Genomic DNA, 23,122 nt, shown 5'->3' with positions numbered 1-23,122 from the left:
TAGCCAGAGAGAAACAGCAGATCCAGTACCCGGGCCTTGCCTTAACCCAGGTTTTGACCCAAGTCCTTCCCACAACTGTAGCCTTTGAGGGATCACATTCAGGTCTTGTCTAAGCACAACACTCATTTCTGCACACTGGACAAGACATAAAGATCCTTCTCTGCTGTTGGATGGATTAAAATAAAAACACAGCACAATGAGAATAAAGCTATTTTCAATGTATTTCAAATTAGAAGTTATAAATAAAGTCAGAAAAAAACCCCAAATGCCTAAGTAGATTACTTGTCTCCTTTAGGGTTTAGTGACCTCTGACGTGCTTCCTGATCTGCAGAGAATCAGATATGCCAGCAACTCTGAAGTCCTGGAAAATGTGCTCCAATATTTATTAGCTGCATAAAGTCAAATTCTTCCTCTATGATAATTACTTAAAACATTTGAAAAAGGAGCACTGCGATGAGGGCGTATTTTTAAAACTTATGCCAGATGTCAGAGCCCTGATAACTAATTTTAGAAAAGTAACTCCTAGTTTCCTGGCTGCAAATATGACCACAAAGAGATTAATCAACCTAAAATGTCCAATTATTTTGTTTTGGGTTTTTTTTTTGTTTGTTTGTTTGTTTTGGGTTTTTTTGGTGTGGGTTTTGGTTTGTTTTTTTTTACCGTGAAGACAGTTCACAGCAACTTTGGTAACAGCATTTACCCCACACAATTACACATGGAAGCACAGGAAGCATTTACCACCTTTATTCCAAGTCCTGCTTTATGCAGCAGTAAAACTGAGAACCTGGTAATATTAAATGCTTGCTATTTTCCTATTTATTCATTAGCAACAGCTAGGAGTTATCCACAGACACTCGAAGAGGGGTTTTTACAACAGGAGGCATCTTTCCTACCCCGAGGCAGGATGACTACCAAGAGTAGGGAAAAGCAGAGAAGGAGGCTGCTAAAGGCCACCCCTCCCTCTGGTACCAGCAGTGTCCTGCAAAGGACAAACACACCTCAATGGCATCAGGTAACCACTAAACCTATTTGTATGTTTAGAAAGAAGAACTGACCTAGAAAGGCCTATGCTGTAACCTGACATGCAACTAAGAATTTGAAAAATACACAAGCAGGGAGAACAGAAAAATCCAGCTACTGAAATGATTTCTTATTTCACTGGCACAGTGATCACTTGATTCTGTACATAAAAGTTTGAGTAATTCTTTGCAGCTACCTACCTACATGCACTCCTATAATCAATATAATTATTTTGTGCTGCACATAAGAATTCTTGCCATCCAGTGTGTTTTCACAGGATTTTAAGCTCACTCTCAAATATTTGACTGAATAGATATATAATTGGAATATATTAGAAAATTTAAATTTAAATAGAAATGAAGTTTTAAATTAAACAGAAGCTTTTAAAACTTTAACATTTAAGGCATTTTCTTCTTTTACAGGCCTCTTAGATGTTTGCCAAGGAGGCTCTAATGCCAGGGCTATAGCATCCAAAACGCTATTTTGAACCATTGCTGTGCTGACCATTACATTTTTCAAGCATAAGAACAGCTTCCCAAAAAATAATTGTGAATAAGTGTTTTTGTTCTTAATGAAACCACAAATATCTTGCTTCTACTTACACAATATCTTAATTTCTGGGTTATGCTTTGACAGGGTAGAGCAGCTGTTACACTTTTCCCTCCTTTAAAGGTACAACAACCTCTAAACTTTTTTTTCCCTGTAGGTCTCCACAGGATCTTGGGCCAATGAGCTCCACAGACAAAATCTTTCTTAATATTAGCCAAGGCAATTCTACTCATGGCATCTTGTTCCCAAATTCTTTGAGGGCACATAGGCACATACAGTCTAGCTCATGATCTAAGCTAGCCCTCATTTATAATTTAAAGCACAAGAAAGTGACTATGCTATCATAGCTTTAAGGTTCCTTATGAGTCAATGTCTCAATGAGAAGTCAGATGTAGGTTTATCATTCAGCTTTAGAGATTTACTTCTTGGTTCAGGTATTACTTGGTTGCTTCATTCTGAATTCCTTCTAATCCCTGTAGATTATCTTTTGTCATTTAAGAAAAATAGAACACCACAACTCAATTTTGACATGTTGTAGGCCTCAGCAACAGCAGCTTTTTGTTTCCAAAGAACCAAGTTAAAGTAGCTTCTTAACTTACAAGATGGACATTCTGTGCTTTTTACCTGCCCACCAAAACCAAGTGACCCTTCTGGCACATTTGGCAAGAAATTTGAACTCTCCAACATATTAATTCACCATAGTATTAGTGGGTGAGAGTGAAAAAACCTCATGAAGGCAAAAATGACCAGGATACAACACTCCATTGTACTTGGAGAATATATGAGTGACGTAAGAGAAAAGGAAAGCCAGTGACCCTGACATGGGCTCCACTTCCTACAGACACCAAATGTTTGCACCAAGCAAACCTAGTCTACAAGGACAACACATAGGCCTTCTGGTCCAGTAAGAATGACTTTCTGAGAATATAAAAAAGGGAAAATAATAAAAATTGAGGTCTTTTCACAATATGATGAGGAATTAACAGTACACCAACTTCACTAAAATCATTCATACCATTCTTTTCCTTACTCCCTTTTATTGCTTCTACTCTTCAGACTCACTAACAGAAGCCTTTCTTTCCTGAACCCAAGTATTTACCACTCATCAGGAGTCCTCAAGCAAAGAAAAGCAGATGCTGAACCAAACTGGACAAATGGAAAAAGCACAGGACCCAAAGCTGAAGCAAAAGAACCCAAAGACATCATTCCAGGCTTAGAAACAGGATGCATTAGTTCATGCAGCATAACCTAGCTTGGCAAGTGCTGCATTTTGCCTGCATTATCAGGAAAGAAGAACAAAGTTCTGAAGCCTGTCTTTCAGCATATAAGCAAAGCAATATAATGAAGCTAAAATACAAGCAGTTCACACCAAGCAAAGAAAATACACTACAAAATCTTTAAATGCAATTTGTACACATATAAAACATGCTACCCTACGAAACCTACAATTAACATCAAACAATTGCTTCTATCGCTTATAAATCTGCATGGTCTTGGCCAAGCATTGATTAAAACAGTCACTTTCAAGGACATATGGCATCCCCACAACACTCAGTCATACTAGCCAGACTCCACAAAACCCACTCCAGCTGGCCAAATGCTTCTCCACTAGCCACTTCTCCCGATGGCCTCCAGTCATGAATCATTAAGAGAGTAACTCTTCCACCCTCTCCCAAGAAATTATACTGAAGCTATAATAGGACAGACATACATTTCTAGATGCCTTTTTTCTAAGGAAAGTAAGGTAAGTAAGTTCAAAAGGTTCTAGTGGGTAAAAGTTTGGAATCTGTACAGCAAAGCTCTCCAAAAGGCAAACCTCAATCCAGAATTTCCGAGTTCTTCACCTCATAGGGCTCTTATTGAGCCTTCTCTTCAGCACCTCTTTTACTGTTATCATCAGTTACTTAGTTAGGTGAATTAACTTGATTCAAGAAAATCAATCTGCCAAGTCAACAGCAGCCACACTTGACATTTCAGGTGTTCATTGCCATATTTCAAAGACCCCTTCTATTCAGTTTTATTTTCAAAACAGCCAGAAGCAAAAAGTTCTAATTTTCATGTTTCCTACCTGTGCCATCTTCATAAAATCCACCACAACAATACTTAGAGAAAAGATTGCTTACTTCACCGGAAAAAAAATGCACATTTCTTCAAACACAGTATTTCAAACCATTTCTTACTAGTTTGAGATTAAAAACCACCCTTGTTTACCACTTAAGAGCAATCTCACAGAAACTAGTCACATTCACTGACAGACACTATAATTAAATAGTATTCAGACATGGCTGGATCTTCTTTCATGAAGAAAAAAGCCTACTTCTCCCAGCAATTACTTTTGGTACATTTTTCTTGTGGTCACATTAGGAAGATGAGACTATCAATGATAGTTACTTCTTTTAACTCTTATTTCTGAAAGAAAATGCAAATCTTTCCAGCAAGCTCATGATTTCTGAAATGGCTTTGTTTCTAAATCTTGCCTCTTCATTGGAAGCAGACAACATGAATCAGTGGTGAAAAACATGCAACAGATAAGAAAAAAATTTTTTTTAAAAAGGGTTACCCATATGCTTGAACAATTCTGCAATGGAACAAACCATTTTAATAACATAATTTTAAATGCATACCTTGTGTTAGAGTATATAATTTAGGATATAAAATGCTACAGAAAATATTTGGTTTATTTAATATGATTTCTCATACTATACTTAATTTTTTTTAAGAATGGTATCCAAGAAAATTGAAGATTTTAGTAGAAAATGCATTGTTTAAGAACTTCTAGCATATAATTTACAGAAACTCTACATATACATATTACAATCTGCTACAGACAACCAAAACTTATACTTAACCAATTGTGAGCACAGACCTCACTCATACTGCCAAGCTGCCTATGCCAAGTTGTGCAGAGCTACATGGTAATATCATTTGATGAATACAATATGCGTGACTCTAGAGATCACAGTAACAAAAGCATGAGAAGATTTGCCTGCATTCACAAAGGCTACAGACCTAATCCGAGCAACCTGACAGCAACCTCAAGAATGTATTTTTAAAGAGCACCTGTAAATCTACAAAATCATAGGATTTCAAAGCCAAACTAGAAGGATGGATGTCTGGGATTAAGGTAACTGCATGGCTCTTATATTGATCTGACTTATCTTTTCGCTAACATATTATGTAAACTTTATTATTTAACAAAAAGATATCCCAGGGCTTGGGTGCTTTTTTGTTCTTTATTGTTGTTCTTGGAATATAAAAACAATTAGAATATTTTAGATCATTATAAAATGTACATGTTTCTGAAACATTAAGAATGGCTTAGTCTATCATGTTCAGAGATTCGAAAAGGAAGAATTTTTTTTTAATAAAATTAAAAAAAAAAAAAACCTGAACAGCTTTCCTTAAACATCTCCCCAGAGAAAAAGTATTAAGACTGAGGACTACACGGCTTGCTTAAATAATTATATATCTAAGTATCAAGACAAGCTTCTATTTGAAAATATGCATAAACACTTCATACAATTTCATTGTCCTTTATAAAATTCTTTGGAGAAATTTTTCAGAGAAAATATTTTTATTCAATAACTTCACAGGAATTTAAAAAAACGGTCCTGATTATGTTAAGAATTTGGACAGTAAACATACATAATAAAGAATCCACACTGAATTCTGATGGTCAGACAAATGCAGAAAGTGAAGACAACTACACCTGTCTGCTATAACATGCTAGCATTTCTTTTTCCCCTTTCACAGATCACAGTGCTCTAGAAGCTGCAGGTATCTTGATGCAAATCATTATCTCCCATTTACATGTTAAATTCCAGTGAAATAACAAGACTGCTCAGTTTCTTCCCCACCTCCAAAACTAAGCAGCACTACAGATCTGTGCACCCCCAAGGGCAGTCGGTGAGACCTCCCGAAGAGGCTGACCTGCACCTTCATGGCAAAACGGCAGCTCCAACAATTGGTAGAGCAGTGCTCTTCCAGAGATGGTGCACTTCATTATTTAGCAGGGTATAACTCCACAAGAACACAGAGATAACTAATCCTGCTTTGCTGCTCTGTTTTTCCATAAACCACTAAAAACATGTAGGATTTTGCCTGCTTTAAAGCATCACTGTCTTAAAATCACTTCAGAAGTTGGATCAGACACCAAATCCTTCAACCTTATCTTTATCTTTTCTGCTCTTTGTTAAAAAGCAGCCAGCAAAGCAGAGCACCAATTCACAAGGCCTTTTAGCTACTATCATATAAACAGGAAAAGGCTGTATTGGCAACAACTGCATACACTTGACTGACACACTGCCTGCCTGACAGTATTTCAAAAATTGAAATCCCTTTTCCAACCAGAAATAAAGAAGAAAACCAAAACCAGCATCATGAACATTTCTTTCACACCTTCTACCCTCCCTACTCTCTCTCCAATCAAATAGAGGCTCAGAAACTCCTCTTTTTCACAAGCAATTACGAAATTGGAAGGAATCTCATACACTTGGAAAGAAAAAAAATAACATGGAGGTACACGCACATCCTACATCAATCCTTGAACATTCATGAGCAATTCGACATTTCACCCAATTTGGGATATTAGGCCTATAAAGCAACACTTGGCAGTGCAATATGCTGATCCATTCTTAACATAATAACCTCATTCAGCAGATTAAAGAGGTACATTTATACCTTGAATTCATTTGGGTGCTACAGTAAATTATTTAACAAGTACTTAAAGTACGCAGTCATTAATTCATGGTTCCTTTTATTTTATTTTCACTTGGTCTTATTTTGTAAGACTGCAAGAAATGGGACTGTAAAAGCAGCAATGGCTCATTCTTTCACCAGTAGGTTTGTTTCCGGTGGTTTTATTTAAAAAAAAAAAGCTTTATATATTCTCATATGTGTACATACAGATAAGGAATATTAAAAATTTCAGACTGAAGGATTTCAAAAACAAATTAATCAAGGTGTTCAGGAGACATTTCAAATTAGGGTGAGGTCAAGATTCTTCACTGAACAGCTTAGAACATAAACCATAATACTAAATATAAATGAATTATTACTATAAAATCCTTCCTTGACAGATTTTAGAGATGCTTATAGTCTGAGAATCCTCTACTGAAAGTGACATCAAGCAAGAATGACAATTAATACCATGCACAAATTGACACACACACAATAATCACGAAACATCCTAAGTTCTCCTTCCCCTTACATTCCTTTCTACATGACAGGCATTACAGCATGAACCCTCACGAAATCCTAAAGGGAAAGAAAAGCATTCCATTTCTGTCAGGCTCAATCTGGAAGTATAAATTAAAACGCTGTTTATAGTCCACAGACAGACTTCCTCAGAAAAATATGGAATCTTTCATATGGTACAAAAACACATTATGATATTTCAACACACATACATCCAGTAAAATTATGAAGCTTAAAATAATCTTCCAGGAAATCTACAGAAGCCTTTTTTTTTCCCTTTGCTTATCCCAGCTCAATGGCAATATATGCCAAACAAGTCACTCATTATTCAGATTCTGTCTGAGAAATTTTTGCTTGCTTTTCTTTAAAAAGAGCAGTATTTCAAACTTGCAGTCGAAACATACATCAAAGCAATCATACATGAATTACTGGGTTAATTTTTAATCACCATCTTCCTTAATAGCTATAAGAGACTAAATATATAGAGACAAATTTAGTATGGTTACATTCTGACTTTTTAAATTTCTACAGTTTCTTATATATAAGTCGACTGACTGCCAGTCATCATCTCTCTTTGTCATCTATCCATGACTGTGATGAAATTGGGTGAAATGAAAGTCAGAGGAAGCTTAAGAGGCATTTAAGTTTTCTCTCATCTTGACAGGGATCTCATCCCTCTACATTGCACAGACTTCAAAGTTACAGGAGAAACATTAAGAGCTATTTCTATAACTTTTATTTGTTTACAAGGATTTAAATGAAAACACCATTTATAAACCAGCATAAGCAACACTTAATGGATACCAAATTCAGAATGTAACACTTTGTGTAACTAAAAGGACTACTGACTAGATATGTGAGAACCAAAGACAATTAACACTCACTTATCCATAACTAGTGCACACAAGACAACGGGTTACAAATAAACGACTAACAGTATCTGCAAAAAAGATGGTGTAACTTGCATTTGATCCACACCTTGAGATCTTACAGGGGGAATGAAACAAGCGTAACGCTGAGGATAAAGAAACGACCATACAGTAATAGCACTGCATGCTGAAATTACGTTACCTGTGTAACTCACCATTAAGAGCTACACTGCAGCACTGAATTAAAAAAGAACCCTATTATTAAATGCATTAAGATGCTAAAACTATTGTTGAATGTGTATCCACATTTTCAGCAGCTTTTAGTACCATCCTTAGTACTTAGACACTGTTGCTTAAACAGCTGTTGGAGAAGTTCAAAACTCAGTAACACACCAAGAAATCAGAGTCCTGAAAACTTCCTGCTGATATCCATGCTAATTAAAACAACCAAACACATGCAAACAAGAAACCAAACAAAAGCAAAAACAAAACAAGATCAAAAAAAGGAAAAAAGACAAGACATACAAACAAAAAGGCTAGAAAAACACTTAAATCACACAGAAGCTCAAACAATATGCCTGGCCGAGTCATTCAACAAATTTAAGCAGAAGATTACAAAACACTCTACAACCAACTTCCAGGTGCTATCAAATCTATACCTTACTAGAAGGACTGCCTGTCTTTTTTAACAGACTGCCATTCACCTAGTAGCAAGTTCATTTCTAAATCTCAACTTTATCTCTAAATCTAAACTTAGAGAAGATCCTCTGCTGCCTGTTTTAGCAATTTATAAAGTGGTACTTCTCCACTACACTCAAAAAAGTGGATTCAGAAGTATGGAAACATATGAACAAGATACCCCTCAAATTTAATTATAACAACTACAAATCAATTTTTTGAGAATTTCCTTGAGGAAAAGAGAAAGCATCAGTGGTAGGTGCATTTGTTGCTCTTTGAGTACTACAGTAAGCTCCAAAACGGTGTTAAATTTTGAAGCCAGAATGATAAACAAAATCCCCAACTACTTTACTTCTTACTCTGTTCTTCTAGTGTATTTTCAAAATTCTATACCCATTTCAGACTGTACAATACCTACAAGTCCCAGCAAGGAAGGCTACTTTAAAAGAGTAGTTTCCTTTGGTAGCTATTCTCTGTTCAAAGAAGCAAAGTTACTTTTACTGCTCTGGACCATCACTAACCCTGCACTGCAAGAAGAAACAGAAATTGGAACAAGAACTTCAAACCTGAATGCCTACGATTCTTAAATTTACATCCTGATTGTCAAAGGTCATCAATACAGGAAGCCTCACCAATACCTCAAAACAGCGTAATAAACCATTAAACATGAGGGACAAACATCTAACAAAACCCAGTGGAGAAGAGAAGAAAAAAAACTCAGGAGTCATTTTTGGTACACAATAATACCAAAATAATTTAAAGGAAGCATAATCAAAGTAATTGTTTGCTCAAAGAAAACAGTGAAAAACTTTACTGTGACTTTTCTGTTTTACCAAAACAGGTTAAAGATCTTAGTTTTGCAAGTATAAAAAAAATTCATAAAATTGAACAAGTTCCCATTATTAAAGCATAATGATGTGTTTGAACATGATGAATATCATTCTTCATCTCTGCACAGCACCAAAATCAGAAGCCCTCATTTAGTAGGTACTAGCAAGTTACTTAGTCCATAAGATAACCAACAATGATAGAACACCTAAACTACCACAGGCTCTACCACCTGCATGTATGGCATCTTTACAATCCCTGCCTGCCAAATATTTATAATCTCTAAATATCTCTCCTGGGAAAGTCAATTCAGCTTCAGTGGAAGATGGAGATTTTTGCATATAGCTGCAACCACAAACCAAACCCTGCTTCCAACACTGACAATGCACAATAGGTGTTTGGAGGCTTGCACAAAATGAGCTGATAAGGATTTCTACACCACTGACTATAACACAATTACTGTCTTTGTTAGCAAATTCCAAAGGCAGAAAAAGAGTTAAAGTTTTCCCAGACATTAAAGCCAGAAGGATGATCAGGTGCTCCAATTTGATACCATAATTATGCTGCACTTCCATCATGCAATTCCTAAGTCTGAATGCTTTAGAACAGGCAAAAATAAAATACTGTATCTCCAGTCACTCAGGAACTCTTTCAATCTTAGCTTTAGGCTATGGTTTCCTGTACAACCATGCTGAGAGTAAACTAGTTTCTTATTTACAGTGATCATTACCATGAAATGATTTACTGAATAATCTTACCCTTAGTCCATCCTAATAGCACTGCTTTTGGTGGCGTAAATGCAGTAAATGAAAGGTATAGGCCCACTTTAAGAAGTGTTCAGTCATTTGTTAAAGTATAATATGTATTACATACAATACATTTTAGTCTCATAAATTAATCAAAAGAATAGAAAAAGAACCAGTGCATTAAATCAATGAGAACAAAGACACAGTCTTCTTTTCTAGTCATTTTTATGCTTCACCTACATCACACTGCAAACCCAGATCACAAATTATTCCCAGAAAGGTCATACCGAGAATCACTTGCTATAATTGCACTAATATTCAGGTGTGTGCAGTTTCTTGTTTAAAAAACCATACTAGCAATACTGCTGTTTACGATTTGATGTACTTCCTAAGCTGTTAAAAGACAGGTCTGAAAAGGCTTATTTACTTTATTACCATCTGTAAGATGAACAGGTTATAAGGGGTCTTTTTGTAGCATAGGAATGCTAACCATACGCCTTTTTATTTATGCCTAAGCAAGATACATTAACATATTGGGGGTTGCTAAGGTTAAGGTTTTTTGGAGGGGATGGTGGTGTTTGTTTTTCAATCATTTTCCCCTCCCACTTGGCTAACTTTGCTAGCTTACCACTGACTGATATCTGCTCCCCATTATCTAGATCACAGTAACTTGTAAAGGCTGAAACACTTCACTACCAATTTGTTGGTGGGTTTAATTATAGTTTTCAGATTAGTCTGTAAAGAATGCAAATCCTGAGACAGTAACAAAGATTGTTTTTCAACATTAAATACTTTAAAATCTTGCTTGTTCATGTTCTCATACAAATACATAGATGGTTTCATATTTATGCACTGCTCTAAAGAGCAACCAAAACTGCAGTGCTAAGGAATGGTTTCTGGAAATCACTAGAAGAGATTAATTTCTCAGCATCTGCCTTAATTACTAAGTGCTAAATTACTGCTTTTACAACCTCCTGGTATCTGCTGGTTCTTCCTGTCTTGAAAGACAATGTAATACCAAGCACTGTAGCAATCCTTAGTTCAAAGTGTATCATGGCATGCAGAAAATGCATCTATAAAAGATGTCAGGAAAAGCTCCATCAAAAAAGGTATTTCCATATACAGCTGGCCAGCAGACATACAAGGTGCAGACCCTAAATTCCTCATTGTTCTTTACTTAGAGCAGAACTAACAAAGTCAATTCCACCAGCAATAGGCCTTTTACTCCATCAGGCTACGTGAGAAACTGGACTTGTCATGATGACACAACAGCAAGCACATTTTCTTCATCAAAGTTCTCTCTTTCTACTCACTTGACATGACGCTAGTGAGGGTAATGATTTTTTTCAAGTTCCACAGAAAGCTCAATTGAAGATATCAACAGATTTTTGTAACAGTTCATCTCCTAGAACTGAAATCACATGGTTTTCAAAATGGTGGCAAGACTATGAAGCAAGTTTAAAATCTGCAAGACAGAAATTAACAGCAGTGCCCCTAAGATGCAGCTAAAAAAATAAAATCACTATAAATCTATGCTAATCCACCAGAAATCCTTTGTCTGTAAATCCTTTGTTGTCCCTTTCTCACCAAATATAGAGCAGCAAAAACTTCCAGCAAACAAAAAAGCCCATATAAACTCTAAAACCACTTACACAATCAAAGTAAGTATGCAAAATAGTTACTGCACCAAAAATATAATTGAAGCTTCCAGTTGTACCTCACTTCATTCACTACTGCTTACTAAAATCCTCAAAAAGTATTGAATTACATCTGTAAAAATCTCACTTGTACCTGGTCAAGCTTTCCACTACACAGCTGCATACATGACGAACATTAATCCAGCTTCCTGACTGTACTTCACTTTACAATCTAGTACTAGTTACTACTGCTAGAGATGTCTCAAAAGTTGCTCACAAGTCTTGATTCTCATATTCAGCTTTAATGTTCCAGCCCCTCTACAAACTTAGAAACAAGCCAAAACAGACGTCCTACACAAAAACATTTCTAAAGGGATCTTCTAATAAAAATTTTTCTTAAAAAATAATGAGATTGTCAGATAATAAAACATATTTTAAATCTTTATGTCCGTTTTGTGTTTGCCATAATCTTTTCCTTCTTTCTCTTCAGCTTCATTGGATGACATGCGCAAACAGGTGAACAGAACTTGCACCAGACTCAAGAATGCAAACAATTGTACAGGAAACGTTGTCAAGGTCAGGGAGGCAGTTACTAGTTCTCTTATCCTTCATTCACAAAATCTGCTGGTGAGTAACGGCAAACAACGTTTCAGATTAAGTTAGTTTTAAATTCACTTATAGCAGCCTTTATAGATGCTGAAAAATAAATTAACTTTTGAAGTCTTCACTTTACAGGTGATTTAAAAATAACGTAAGTCCATACAAAATCTTACTGCAAGCATGTACAGCAAAACATTGTAGACAAGGGTGTTGATTTTGCAACACTAAGTATAAATACACAAAAAGATTCACTGTGAAATAAACATGCATTCTCCTATGCCTAAATATTAAACACATGAAAATAAAAGCAATCCTGCTCTACAGTTCTAAAGATGAAATACTAAACTCGAAAGAACATGCCTAAAATTAGCAAGATTTAGTAATTATAGTGAATAAATCAAGGTAACCACTCCAAATCCAAGAAACTAATTAAGAACTATGCACTGAGTCCATACCATGGCTCATGCTAAGGAGAAGGGAAAAAAAAAAGTATTTAACAACCAAAAAACTGGCCTGCATTTTTGTAGACCAAAAAATTAAGAGATGATCAATCTACCAACACACAGACATCTATGGCATACCCAACAGGCTCAAGAAAGGCTAGTCAGAAGAACTATGCATGTTTGGTGAGTTTGTTGGGGTTTGGGGTTTTTTGTTCGGCAGTTTGATTTTTTTTTTCTTTAAATACAGAAAGCACAGGGAGTATTATTTGTATCCTCTCTTTATTTATTAACATTTGCAAATTAATTTTCCATATGGCATTCTGCCAAGCAGCTCATTTTTAATATCTAATCTTCACTATGACTTGAAATAAAAGTCATTCATACTGGGGAAATAAAGGTTACCGCTCTCAAAGCCGATACACTCCACACTGTCTATATTTAAAAGGCCATGCCCTGATAACAGGCATAGAAAGAGCTGCAAATGGCATTCTAAAAACTGAACAGACGTAAAGATACTGGCACAGCCTTAAACGCAGCTATATACAGCTTTAAGGAAAGCTGGGAGTTAATCTATACAAGGTATTACATGGGTCAGATGTTTTTTCAAAGGCACGCTAAATGGAATTTTACAGCTTCTTCACTGGCCCAATTATGTCACCACTCACTTCTTTTCTCCTACCTTTTCCTTTGCCAGGTTTAGAATCACTTGGGATGTATTGACAGAAACCTTCAGTGATATATGTGTGTGCAGGTAAGACCAAGAGAAATGGGTATTTCATATTTACAATACATCTGCTTCTGAAATGGTTATGTCCTTCTACAATACACTACCCCTTAGCTCCTGTAAAAGAGGGAATAATCTAACAAACCAGCAAAAAAAAAAAACAAACTAGAGAGATCCCATGGCCACAAAAGTGCACAGTCAAGCAGAGTAACAGCGTATCTTGCACTGCCTCTAGTGAGTAACAAACTCTCAGCTCCAGCCCAAAATTCCAGTGAAGATGACAAGAGAAGTGCCCTGCCCTGAGATCCCCAGGAAGCGGAAACAGAAGCTATCTCACTAGGTTTTTAATGTCACATACAAATATACAGGGAGACGTGCTGCTGTAAATGGTCTGACTGTACACAAAAGTGACCTGGCCACTACTACCATGCAAAAAAAACCCAGATTATTTTTGGTCTCCATTTAATAGAGTCATATCCTGCTTTGTGTAAAGAATATAAATGGTTTTCCAACTGCAGCTAAACAAAAGTGTAGCCTACCTGGAGATGACAGATTGAACAAAGACACAACGTGCATGGGAGAAGAAAGGATATGATCTTTGGCTAGCCAAACAACAGAGGAAGAAGGTATTTCTGGCTATTGTTACCCTGAGGGATTTAAACATTCTGGAAAAACTACCAATCATGTTGAACTGTTAACATTTGCTCTTAAAATGAGGGTACAGACATATTCTAGATGTCATTTTCCAAAACCCTATCATTACGCTTATGATTTTTCTACTTGGCTAGGATCCCCTGAAAGCTTAGGGGGATTTTTTGGTTGATAAAAGGAAACAAAACCAAAAAACAACAACCACCCAACAGCAAAAACAAACAACACCACCAGAAGAGAAGGATTAGTGTCTTGGTTTACAAAATTCAAATGAAAGAAAACCAAAAAATATTTCTGAAAAACTGCTAAAAGCATAATGGTGACACTGTTGGCTTTAACACCTCAATCTGTCTTCTATCACCTTCATGTACTTATTGACTAAAAAAACATAATCAGAATGCAACAGTGTTGGAACTTGTCTTCTAGCACTCCTGGAAGACAAGCTGCTACTCATTACAGTTCTCTGGCATCTTAGAAAGATGTGATGAAAGCCACTATGGCAGTCAACACCTTATGATCAACATAATCAGAGACTGCTGATAGAGTTAGGATTTTCAGTATTAAGAAAAGAACCCAGGCCCTCCCAGCAACCCATTTTATTAAAAAAAAAATTAATAAAGTCTGGCCACTGGTATTACTCCTGTTTAAGTTATGGCACCAAGAAGGTATTTAAAAAGTGCTTCACCTCCCATTGCTACAGCTTTTTCCCCACCTTGTGTTTAGCACCTTATTTTGTCTCCTCACCCTAGTCTCAGTTTTTCTAGTGTTTTCTGTCCTGCTCCACATTCCCAAGGAGGGTTATTTATCTTTAAAGTTATTTCTCCAATAATGTAGCTTCTGTGACAGGAAGTTCTTTGGAAGAAGAACCAGTTTTCCTGGACACTCACAAACCCATATTACAAGAGGTCCTCAACACACTGAGGACTTTCCACACATAATTAATATCAAACCACCACACTTTAAAACTGATGTTTCCATCAATTCAGCCTGCACACACAATGGTCTCAACTTCTCTGCACATGCTGTCAAAGAAATGAGAATATTCGCGTGCACGTACTATTAAGACTAGGCAGTGGTCATTTACTTGAAAAGGTGAAGGTGAGAGAACACATGTAGTTTGAACTGGTGAAAATGGGGGAAAAATGCAGTTTTCTTACTCTAACTGCACAGAATTGGTGCACCAGATGCAAAGGTTCACCACCCCTTGGCAGGCCTGAGCAGATCTCACCGAGCATTAACACTGAAGCAACACCATCAAGACCAAAAGTACCCCAGGTTCAATTCAAAGAGCCAGAGCAATGTTGCTGAACATCCCTTATCCCACCATACTCATTTGCCTAAAGCATCTCTTGGCTGTCAAAGAGGTTTTGAATACACCAAAAAATCGCAACTGGTCCAACCTTAGTAAAGGCAATACTTTAAAAAGAGAAGCTACAGCATGACGAAGTCTACACTTGTGAAAAAAATATACCTAAGAATAAATATTAATTATTTCCATATAATAACCTAAACTGCAATCACCACTAGTATACTCTACAGTATTCTTGTCTTCCTCAACACAGCGGGAATATACACACTGCACAGACTGTTAAGCACAATTTACCCACACAGTAGTTTCAAAGCATAATCAATACAACCCACCCCCTCAAGTGGAAAACAAGTTCTTTAATACAATATCTGCATGTGCTGAGACCTGAGAAATACTATTTTAATTAGACAGAAACATCACACTGCTTCATTTCACAGAATGGCTGTAACAAGACCTGCAAGTTAGCGCAAATCAAACTATCAGAGAGTCCATCTTTTAATAAAGTTACGGGCAGTCTTACCTCTCATCCTCACCATCTACGAGAGGCGTTGTCAACGGCAGCACCTTCAGCGGGAAGAGGGACGCCGAGGATGGCATGCTGCTGCTACCGCCATCTGAAGCGGCCGATGCTCCACCACCGCTCTCAACGCTGGCAGCTTGAGGTAAACCCGCCAAGGAAGGCTCTGTAGGGCGTCTGCCGTCCTCAATTTGGCTTACAATGGACTGAGCTAGTGATTGTGCAGGGAACTGGGTAGAGCTTAATGGCATCTGCTGTGGCACACTCTGTGCCACTGGCATACCTATACTTGTTGATATCAAGGGAGGTTGACTAACACTTTGAGCCAAATTGCCATTCTGCACAGCCGAAGCCTGTGCTATATTCTGTGGCTGTCCCAAACCTACAGAAGCAGAAGGTATGCCAGGAGGCACAGCTGAACCAGCTTGACTTGGTGCAGGAACAGTACTAGCAGAGGGTATAGGGCTTACCGCAGGCAGCTGCTGGCCAGTCATCCCTTGGACTACAGATTCCACTCCTTGTGCCTGTGGCTGTACAGGCAACAAGGTGTTTTGCTGAGCAATGACCATTTGTTGAGGAAGGCCTGTAGCTGTAGCCTGTAATCCTTGCTGCATTATTCCCGTCTGCACAGGCTGCACTACTTGGGAAGATGGAGGAGCAGCTGTTGATGGCATAACTGGAGGTGGAATTTGGTTTGTAGCAGATGGTGGTTGCACCACAGCAGCTACACTTCCTTGCTGACCAACATTTAGCATTTGACCACTGGTAGCAACACCTGGTATTGCTGCTGGAGCATGTGCAACAGGCTGAGCTGGGGCAGCAGCTGGATGTGCTTGAACTGAAGGCTGCATGCCCTGTGCCTGGCCAACAGGAACCGGTTGCCCAGCTCCTACTCCTGTAGAACTTGGCTGCATGGCAGGGGCTGGAGTCTGAAGGATCTGCTGATGTTGAATGTAGTCTGGCATAGCCCCTGTGACAGAGTTTTGGTTCACCGGCTTAACGTGACCCGCGGCCATCTGTGTAGGAACTGGCTGCTGTTGCTGCTGCTGCTGTTGCTGTCCGTACTGCAACTGCTGCTGCACCACTGGCAAAGTCTGCACAGGCTGCGCCGGCTGCGAATATGGCAGCTGCTGTTGAGCCATACTCTGAAGGGCAGGTTGCTGGTGGCCCAGAGATGGGGATACACCTAGTATATTAACTGGGGCTGGCTGAACCCCAGTAACAGTGGTTAGACTGGCCTGTGCAGGAGGCTGGACCCCTGGCTTCTGCTGTGGATAGTTTACTTCTTGAGAATGCAGCTGGACTTGTGCAAGCTGTGATTGAGAAACACTCTGTGGTATACTAGATGCTGGAATTGCTGGAGGAGCAGCACTGCTAAAATCCATCTGCTGCGGACCCACACCTTGAAATGCTTGCTGCTGTACCACAGTAGGTGCTCCCATTTCTCCACTTCCCACACTTTCTGTATAGTGACTCAGTGTGCTTACATTGCTGCTAACAGAACTCCCACTGGTGCTCTCCCTTTCAGAAGTCACTTCAAGCGGGTTTTGCTTTATCGTCTCTACTGCTTTGTTTACTGCTACTCCCTCTGAAACTGCAACAGTGTTTTCTTTATCATAGAATTCAGTGCATGTCCATCTACCTTTTTTGAAAGGTTCAGAACTAGAATCTAATTTTACAACCCTAAACCTTGATGTGCCAGATGCAGGCTGCTGCTGGCTTGATCCCACTGCCACTCCTGCAGTTGGATTAGTAACATTGTTAATGACACTAGAGGAAGCACTCGTACCATTGCCAACACCACTCAAGATATTCACATTAGCATTGCTGCTAGTTCCAGACAAAGCATTTACATTACCAGTACTCATGATGTTGCTTAAATTTATAGTACCAAGCACATTGCTTGCCACATTAGAACTACCACCACCAATATTACTTAAGGTACTAGTTCCAGCAGCAGGACTTATACCTAAATTGCCAGGACTACTTGTAGTGCGGATATTAGACATGGCAGATGCCGGGGAACCAGTGGATGATGCAGCAGAAACTGGTGCGGTTGATATAACATTGTCAGAGCTTCCAGTTGTTGATAGTTTTCTAAATGATGGACTGGGTGGTGGTCCTCCAGAAACTGGGGCACTACCCACTCCAGGATGCGATGGATGATGGTGTCCATGATGGTGGTGGTGAAGATGGTGGTGGTGATGAACATGATGGGGATGAACACTTCCATTGATCACAACACTCTGCTGTGGGTGATGAGGCAGAGGAACATGCTGCTGAGGAAGATGAGGCTGGTTTGGAGAAACAGCCCCAGGAGTCTCTGCCTCTTGGAAGTTATTTAGAGTCTCTTCAGAAGAACTTCTCTCAGGTTCTCCCATGTCAGTGGCTCTGGATAAAGACACATCCAAAATTTCTGAAGATGACAGGTCTTCAGTGTGAGACTCATCCAGGTCATCGTAGCTTTCTGTATCCTCGGCTATGCTGTTATTAGAGCTCATACTAGCTGATATTTGAGCAGGGGTCACACTGGTAATTTGAAAGCCACTTTTCTTTTTCATTTGAGCTCCAGTCTGTGCAAGGGGCTGTGGCTGAAGCTGAGACTGCGAGAGAAGGTTCAGGCTTTGTGGATGAGGGGGTGTCGGCTGTGGACCCGCTGTTGAAGCTGCTGCAGGAGATGGAGGCGGCGGCTGGACCAGCAAAGGCGGCTGATAATCCTCGGCGGAGAGGGCAGCGCTCCCAACGCCGGTACCTGGTGCAGTGGGAGCAGTAACGCAGCTGCTGCCGCTGCTACTGCTGCTGCCCCTTCTAGGAAACATCGCCGGGTGCGCCATCTTCCTAGCACTAATGTCTGCGGCTGAGTCAGGCTGGTGCATTGTATCGAGTGTATTTTAAGAGTGCAATCCCCCGGTATGGAAAGAGACAGACAGACACACATACACACACACACAGTTAGCTGTGCGCTCAGGGCAGGGCAGACACCACCACGCACAACCCCCCCCGACTCCCGCAGCACACGGGCTGAGGCGGCTCGGCACCGCCGCTCACCACCACCCCTCTCCCCTCCCCTCCTCCTCCCCTCCGAGACAGGGAGGGGGCGAGCACCGGTCCTCCGCCGCCTCTGAATGTGACACTTTCAATCCTCCGCCATTCACTTTCTTCCTCCCTACCACCCTCCCCCCCGCCACCCTACCACCACCTCCCTGCTCGGCCGCCCCCCCCTTCCCCAGCCCCCCGACTGCGCCTCACCCGGGAGGGCAGCCAGCCGGCCGGCCCGGGGGCGAGCCCCTTCCTCCTCCCCGCGGAGGCTCCGCCGGGCGCCGCGGCTCGCCGGCAGCCGGCAGCACCGCCCTCCCTCCCTCCCTCCCCGCCTCGGCGGGGCGAGGGTAGCCGGCGGGCCCGCAGGGCAGCCCAGCGAGGCGGCCGGCGCCCCTCGCCATCACCGCTCTTAGTAGTAGGAGCAGGAGGAAGGCGCGGATACGTACAGGACTGGCGCACAGCAGGGCGGCAGCGGCAGGCTGAGCCGGGCAGGGACATCCCCGTCAGTGGCAGCCATGGAGCTGAATCATTTTGGGTATTAGAGAGACGGAATAAGGACGGAAGAAAAGCAGCGGCAGCAACCCGACAAAAGAGTACATGAAAAGGAGAGAGGGAGGGAGGGAGGAAGGGGGAGCCAGCCAGGCAGCCTCTCTCTCCTCCCTGTGTCTGGCTGTCTCTGGAGGAGGCTCCGCTCTGCACGCTCTTCCTTCCCCCTCCGCCGCCTCCTCCCCCTTTATAACAGCCGGCACCCGCTCGTCCTCCGCAGAACCGCGCCTGGAATCCGTCCTCCTCCTCCCGCGTGTGCGTCCGCCCCGTCCTTTCTTCCCTCACGGCTTACTCCCGGCTTCCCCGCCGCCGCGGGTCTCTCCCTCCCTGTGCCTGCCCCGTCTCCTCACGGAGCGCTGGAGGAGGCGCCGCGGGGGGGAGGAGGGGAGAGCTCGCCAAAGGGGAGGGCGGGCGAGAGACAACGTAAGATGGCGGCGGCCGCCGCGCACGCGCGGCCCGCCGGCAGACATAAAGCCCGTCTGGCCGGGGCCGGCGGAAATAGGGCTCTGCTCGCGTGGCGGAAATGGCCGAGCGGCGCCGAGCCCGCCGTGGCGGCGGTGTCCCGGCTGAGGAGGGGGCGAGGCTGCGGCCTCGGCCATGGCGGGCGCTAGCCCGCCCCCCTCCCCGGCCGCGTCGTGTACCCTCCAGGTGCCCCCTCTCTGCCCGCAGCATGACTGTGCCTCACATGACCTGCCGCCGCCTCCCTCCCCCTCTCCTCAGCTCCGCTGCAGATTTATTCAAGTTATTCATCCCCTTCTCTCCTTCCTCCCCTCCCTCGGTCCAGAATATTCCTGCCCGCTTCTTCCCCCGCGCATGGGAAGGAAAGCGGAGTGTGCGCGCATCCCCCTCGCTCGGGGCCGCCTTTCCCTTTGTGCCCGGGGCGGGCGGTTCTCCCCGGCGCCCCGCTCCATCCCAACCCCGGCGGGGGTCGCCGCCCTCCCCGCAGGCGCCCTCGGTGCTGCCGGGGCAGGGATGCCCGGAGGTCAGGTGGAATGGTCCATCCGCATCCACATGCGGTTGTGTCAATGTGCGGATGTGTATGTGTGGAGGAGCGTCTCATGAAAGCTCCAGACGAACCATACCGAAGCACTGATTAAAAAAAAAAAAAAAAAAAAAAAAAGTACAAAACGTATTAAACGGGATCGAGGTGAAATTAACCGACCTTCCTTCACTGTTCCGGTGCCGGCATCGTCAGAGGCAGACGGCAAAGCTCAACACGCCCACCACGGTGAGGCTGCTCCCATCCCGAACGGAGCTAGCTTCTCCCCTGCGGTGAGCACCACCTGATCGCCAGAGACACTCGGTGCACACATACCCGCCCAGAGATTTTCCTTCTCGTCCTTGTGCCTGTTGGCTTGCACAGAGCTGCCTGGCAGGTATCTTGTGGCCCCACCTTGATCAATGGATCCAGCCCAATGGATCCCCACCATCTCTACCTCTGCTCTACCTCTCCTGGCAGCAGAACCCTCTCCAGCCGGACTTTCAGAGCTCGATAGGTGGGGTGTCCTGCATTCCTACAGAGACGGGGACAGGTTCACACCCTCTGCCGTGTTTCTCCAGCAGCCTGGTGGTACGGAAGATGTGCACCATGCCTGGAGAGCTGCTCGTATTCCCAACTCCTGGCAGCATGGCTTTGTCTCCAAACAGAGGCATCCATGAGCAGGCAGGAGGTGTCTCAAATCATTGCTTTGAAATTGGTGTGTCTTGCCTGGGATGGTGAAGTGTTTGCAGGACTTGAAGGGTTCAGGCTAATGTTGTAACCTGTGGAGCCCACTGGTCAGGACAATCAACAGGGCATGGAGAAAAAACAGAGCTTGGTTCTTGCTGCAGTGAATATTTAAGCATATAAGGAAGAGTAGTAGAGCTTTAATGGGGAAAAAAGTTGTGAGAGTCCAAGGTATTATATCATTTAGCTGAGTCATTAGAAAGTTCTTATGGGAGATATAAATGTTAGTTCCTTCAGGCAGAGGGGAGATTTGAGACTTCCATGTTTAGTATGTGGCGTTTAATCACCAAGGAACTAAAAAGCTGCTTTTCTTGCTCCATTTTGTGTAAAGGGCAAGGATTCAAGGTCATGCACAGCGAGAGCTTTTGCTGCCTGTTCCTGAATTTCACACTTCCATCTTGCCTCTCCCTGCTAACCTTGCTTATCTAGCTTTCATTTGGTGTGGGGATAGGGGTGGCTTTTGAGAAAACCCTGCCTTTTGCAGTTTAATTCCTTTTATCTGGAATGCAGGCACTCAGCTCAGGTCTCCAGGTACCTGAAAGGTAGACTTGCAACCCTTGCTCCTTCCATGACTGTACTGCCTTTATACAGAAACTAAAGAACAATTGACACATAGTTAAATAAGATTCTTCTTTTCCTGAGGGCAAGCCAATATTATTTTTTAAAAACTGATAATCAGATGACAGCCTATACTTAAAGACTGTACTATGTGAAAGTGAGCTGCCTGCATGTAACCTTTGCAGATTTCAGGTCAGCATCACAAAGGTGCCCACAATCTGTCTACATCTTGATCCTTGGTGCTACACTGAAATCTTAGATTGTCTTTCATGAGATACTCACACAAGTAAACATTTTTGAGATGAGGGCTCGACACTGCAAGTCAACTGCCATTAAAAATCCCTGTTCTTCTGCTTATAACTTTCCCAGAACAATTTCCTTTGAGGAATGGAGTCTTCTATGATGAGTCGTGGCTCGAACATGATTTTTTGAATGTTTGAACAAAGTTCAACTACTTTTAAAGCACAGAGGCTATGAATACAGGCGAGTTGGTTTCTAGACTTAAAAATTTGTGCAAAAGCAACCTAAAAAGGATTGAGCTGTAACGTTTGTATTCACCTAATCAATATCAGCAAGGCTGAAAAAGAATTAAAACAGTAGTACTGGTAGTAATTAAATGTTTGCTTTGCCTATGCTAATTAACTTATATTCGTTTTGAGTAGTTGGGCTACTTCATAGTACAGTGTGTGAAATGGGGTTTTTATTAATTGGGTCCATATTGTTGTCTTCTTATAAAGAGAAACTGAAGAAAAAAATGAAATTTAGATAACAGTGTTAACTTATCTACATAATGTGGTCACTGATCTGTTAACAATCCAAATAATGGTCTAGACGAGACCTAGCACATCGGAAGTGGCACGTTTGAAATTAATTTTTTAATGCTGCTTGAAATATGAACATTTTCATATTACACCATTTTTCTTTCCTTACCTATTTTTTTCAGATATAAACTTATTTCTCTTTTTTCATTTTTTGGTAATTTTGGTAATTAGTCTAAGCATAAAAATGGGATTCTCAGATTAACAATTTTAATTTCTTTTCATATCCATTAAACTATATGAAATTCAAATTAAACCACTGAATTTTATAATTGTTATGGATTGTGTTCTTTAGTTGTTCAAGGTGGGAAAAGAAATTTCATCATATACCTAATTTACAAAACACCAGATATTTCAAAATTCAGCCACCACACAACTGACCATGTGTAGAAAGTAAGTGAAATTACCCACAGTTATTCCACACAGGTCTACCTGCTATTTTTTAATTAACTGTATTGATCAGCCAGCTGGAACCAGAGTTACTTGTGTCATCACTGGATGGATTGGGCAGCTTGTTGACCATGATCACTGCTCATGACTAACAAGGCAGACAGTCCTGCAGTCCCATCATTACCTCAGCTGCAGACCGAAGAGTGCTGGAGGGTTGCCAGGATAGAGGAATCCCTTTGGATTGCATCTCTTACATACATGCTTCCCAAATGAACAAG

The 23,122-nt window shown here is 41.3% G+C and overlaps 1 protein-coding gene across 14 annotated transcripts in view; it reads right to left on the bottom strand.

Annotated features, from left to right (window-relative positions):
• Window positions 1-19,897, bottom strand: part of TSC22D1 (TSC22 domain family member 1) — a 91,521-nt gene extending 71,624 nt beyond the window's left edge. For 10 of the 14 annotated variants that reach the window (XR_010996533.1, XR_010996536.1, XR_010996538.1 and 7 more), the window contains exons 1-2: window positions 19,253-19,897; window positions 15,771-18,634 (exon numbers count right to left, since the gene is read on the bottom strand). Coding sequence is in view for 3 of the 14 variants with exons in the window: in XM_068182205.1 (XP_068038306.1) it covers window positions 15,771-18,643 (2,873 nt within the window). In the remaining 11 variants the exon portion in view is untranslated. Of the gene's footprint in view, window positions 1-15,770; window positions 18,644-19,252 lie in introns of those variants that run through there. The other 4 variants (XR_010996541.1, XM_068182207.1, XM_068182206.1 and 1 more) reach the window with 3 other exon arrangements.
• Window positions 19,898-23,122: the final 3,225 nt, after the last annotated feature.

This window comes from Anomalospiza imberbis, chromosome 2 (assembly GCF_031753505.1).
Source record: "Anomalospiza imberbis isolate Cuckoo-Finch-1a 21T00152 chromosome 2, ASM3175350v1, whole genome shotgun sequence".
Classification (NCBI taxonomy): Eukaryota; Metazoa; Chordata; class Aves; order Passeriformes; family Viduidae; genus Anomalospiza; species Anomalospiza imberbis.
Note: the sequence above shows the minus strand (reverse complement) of the source record. Positions and strands in the feature narration are given on the sequence as shown.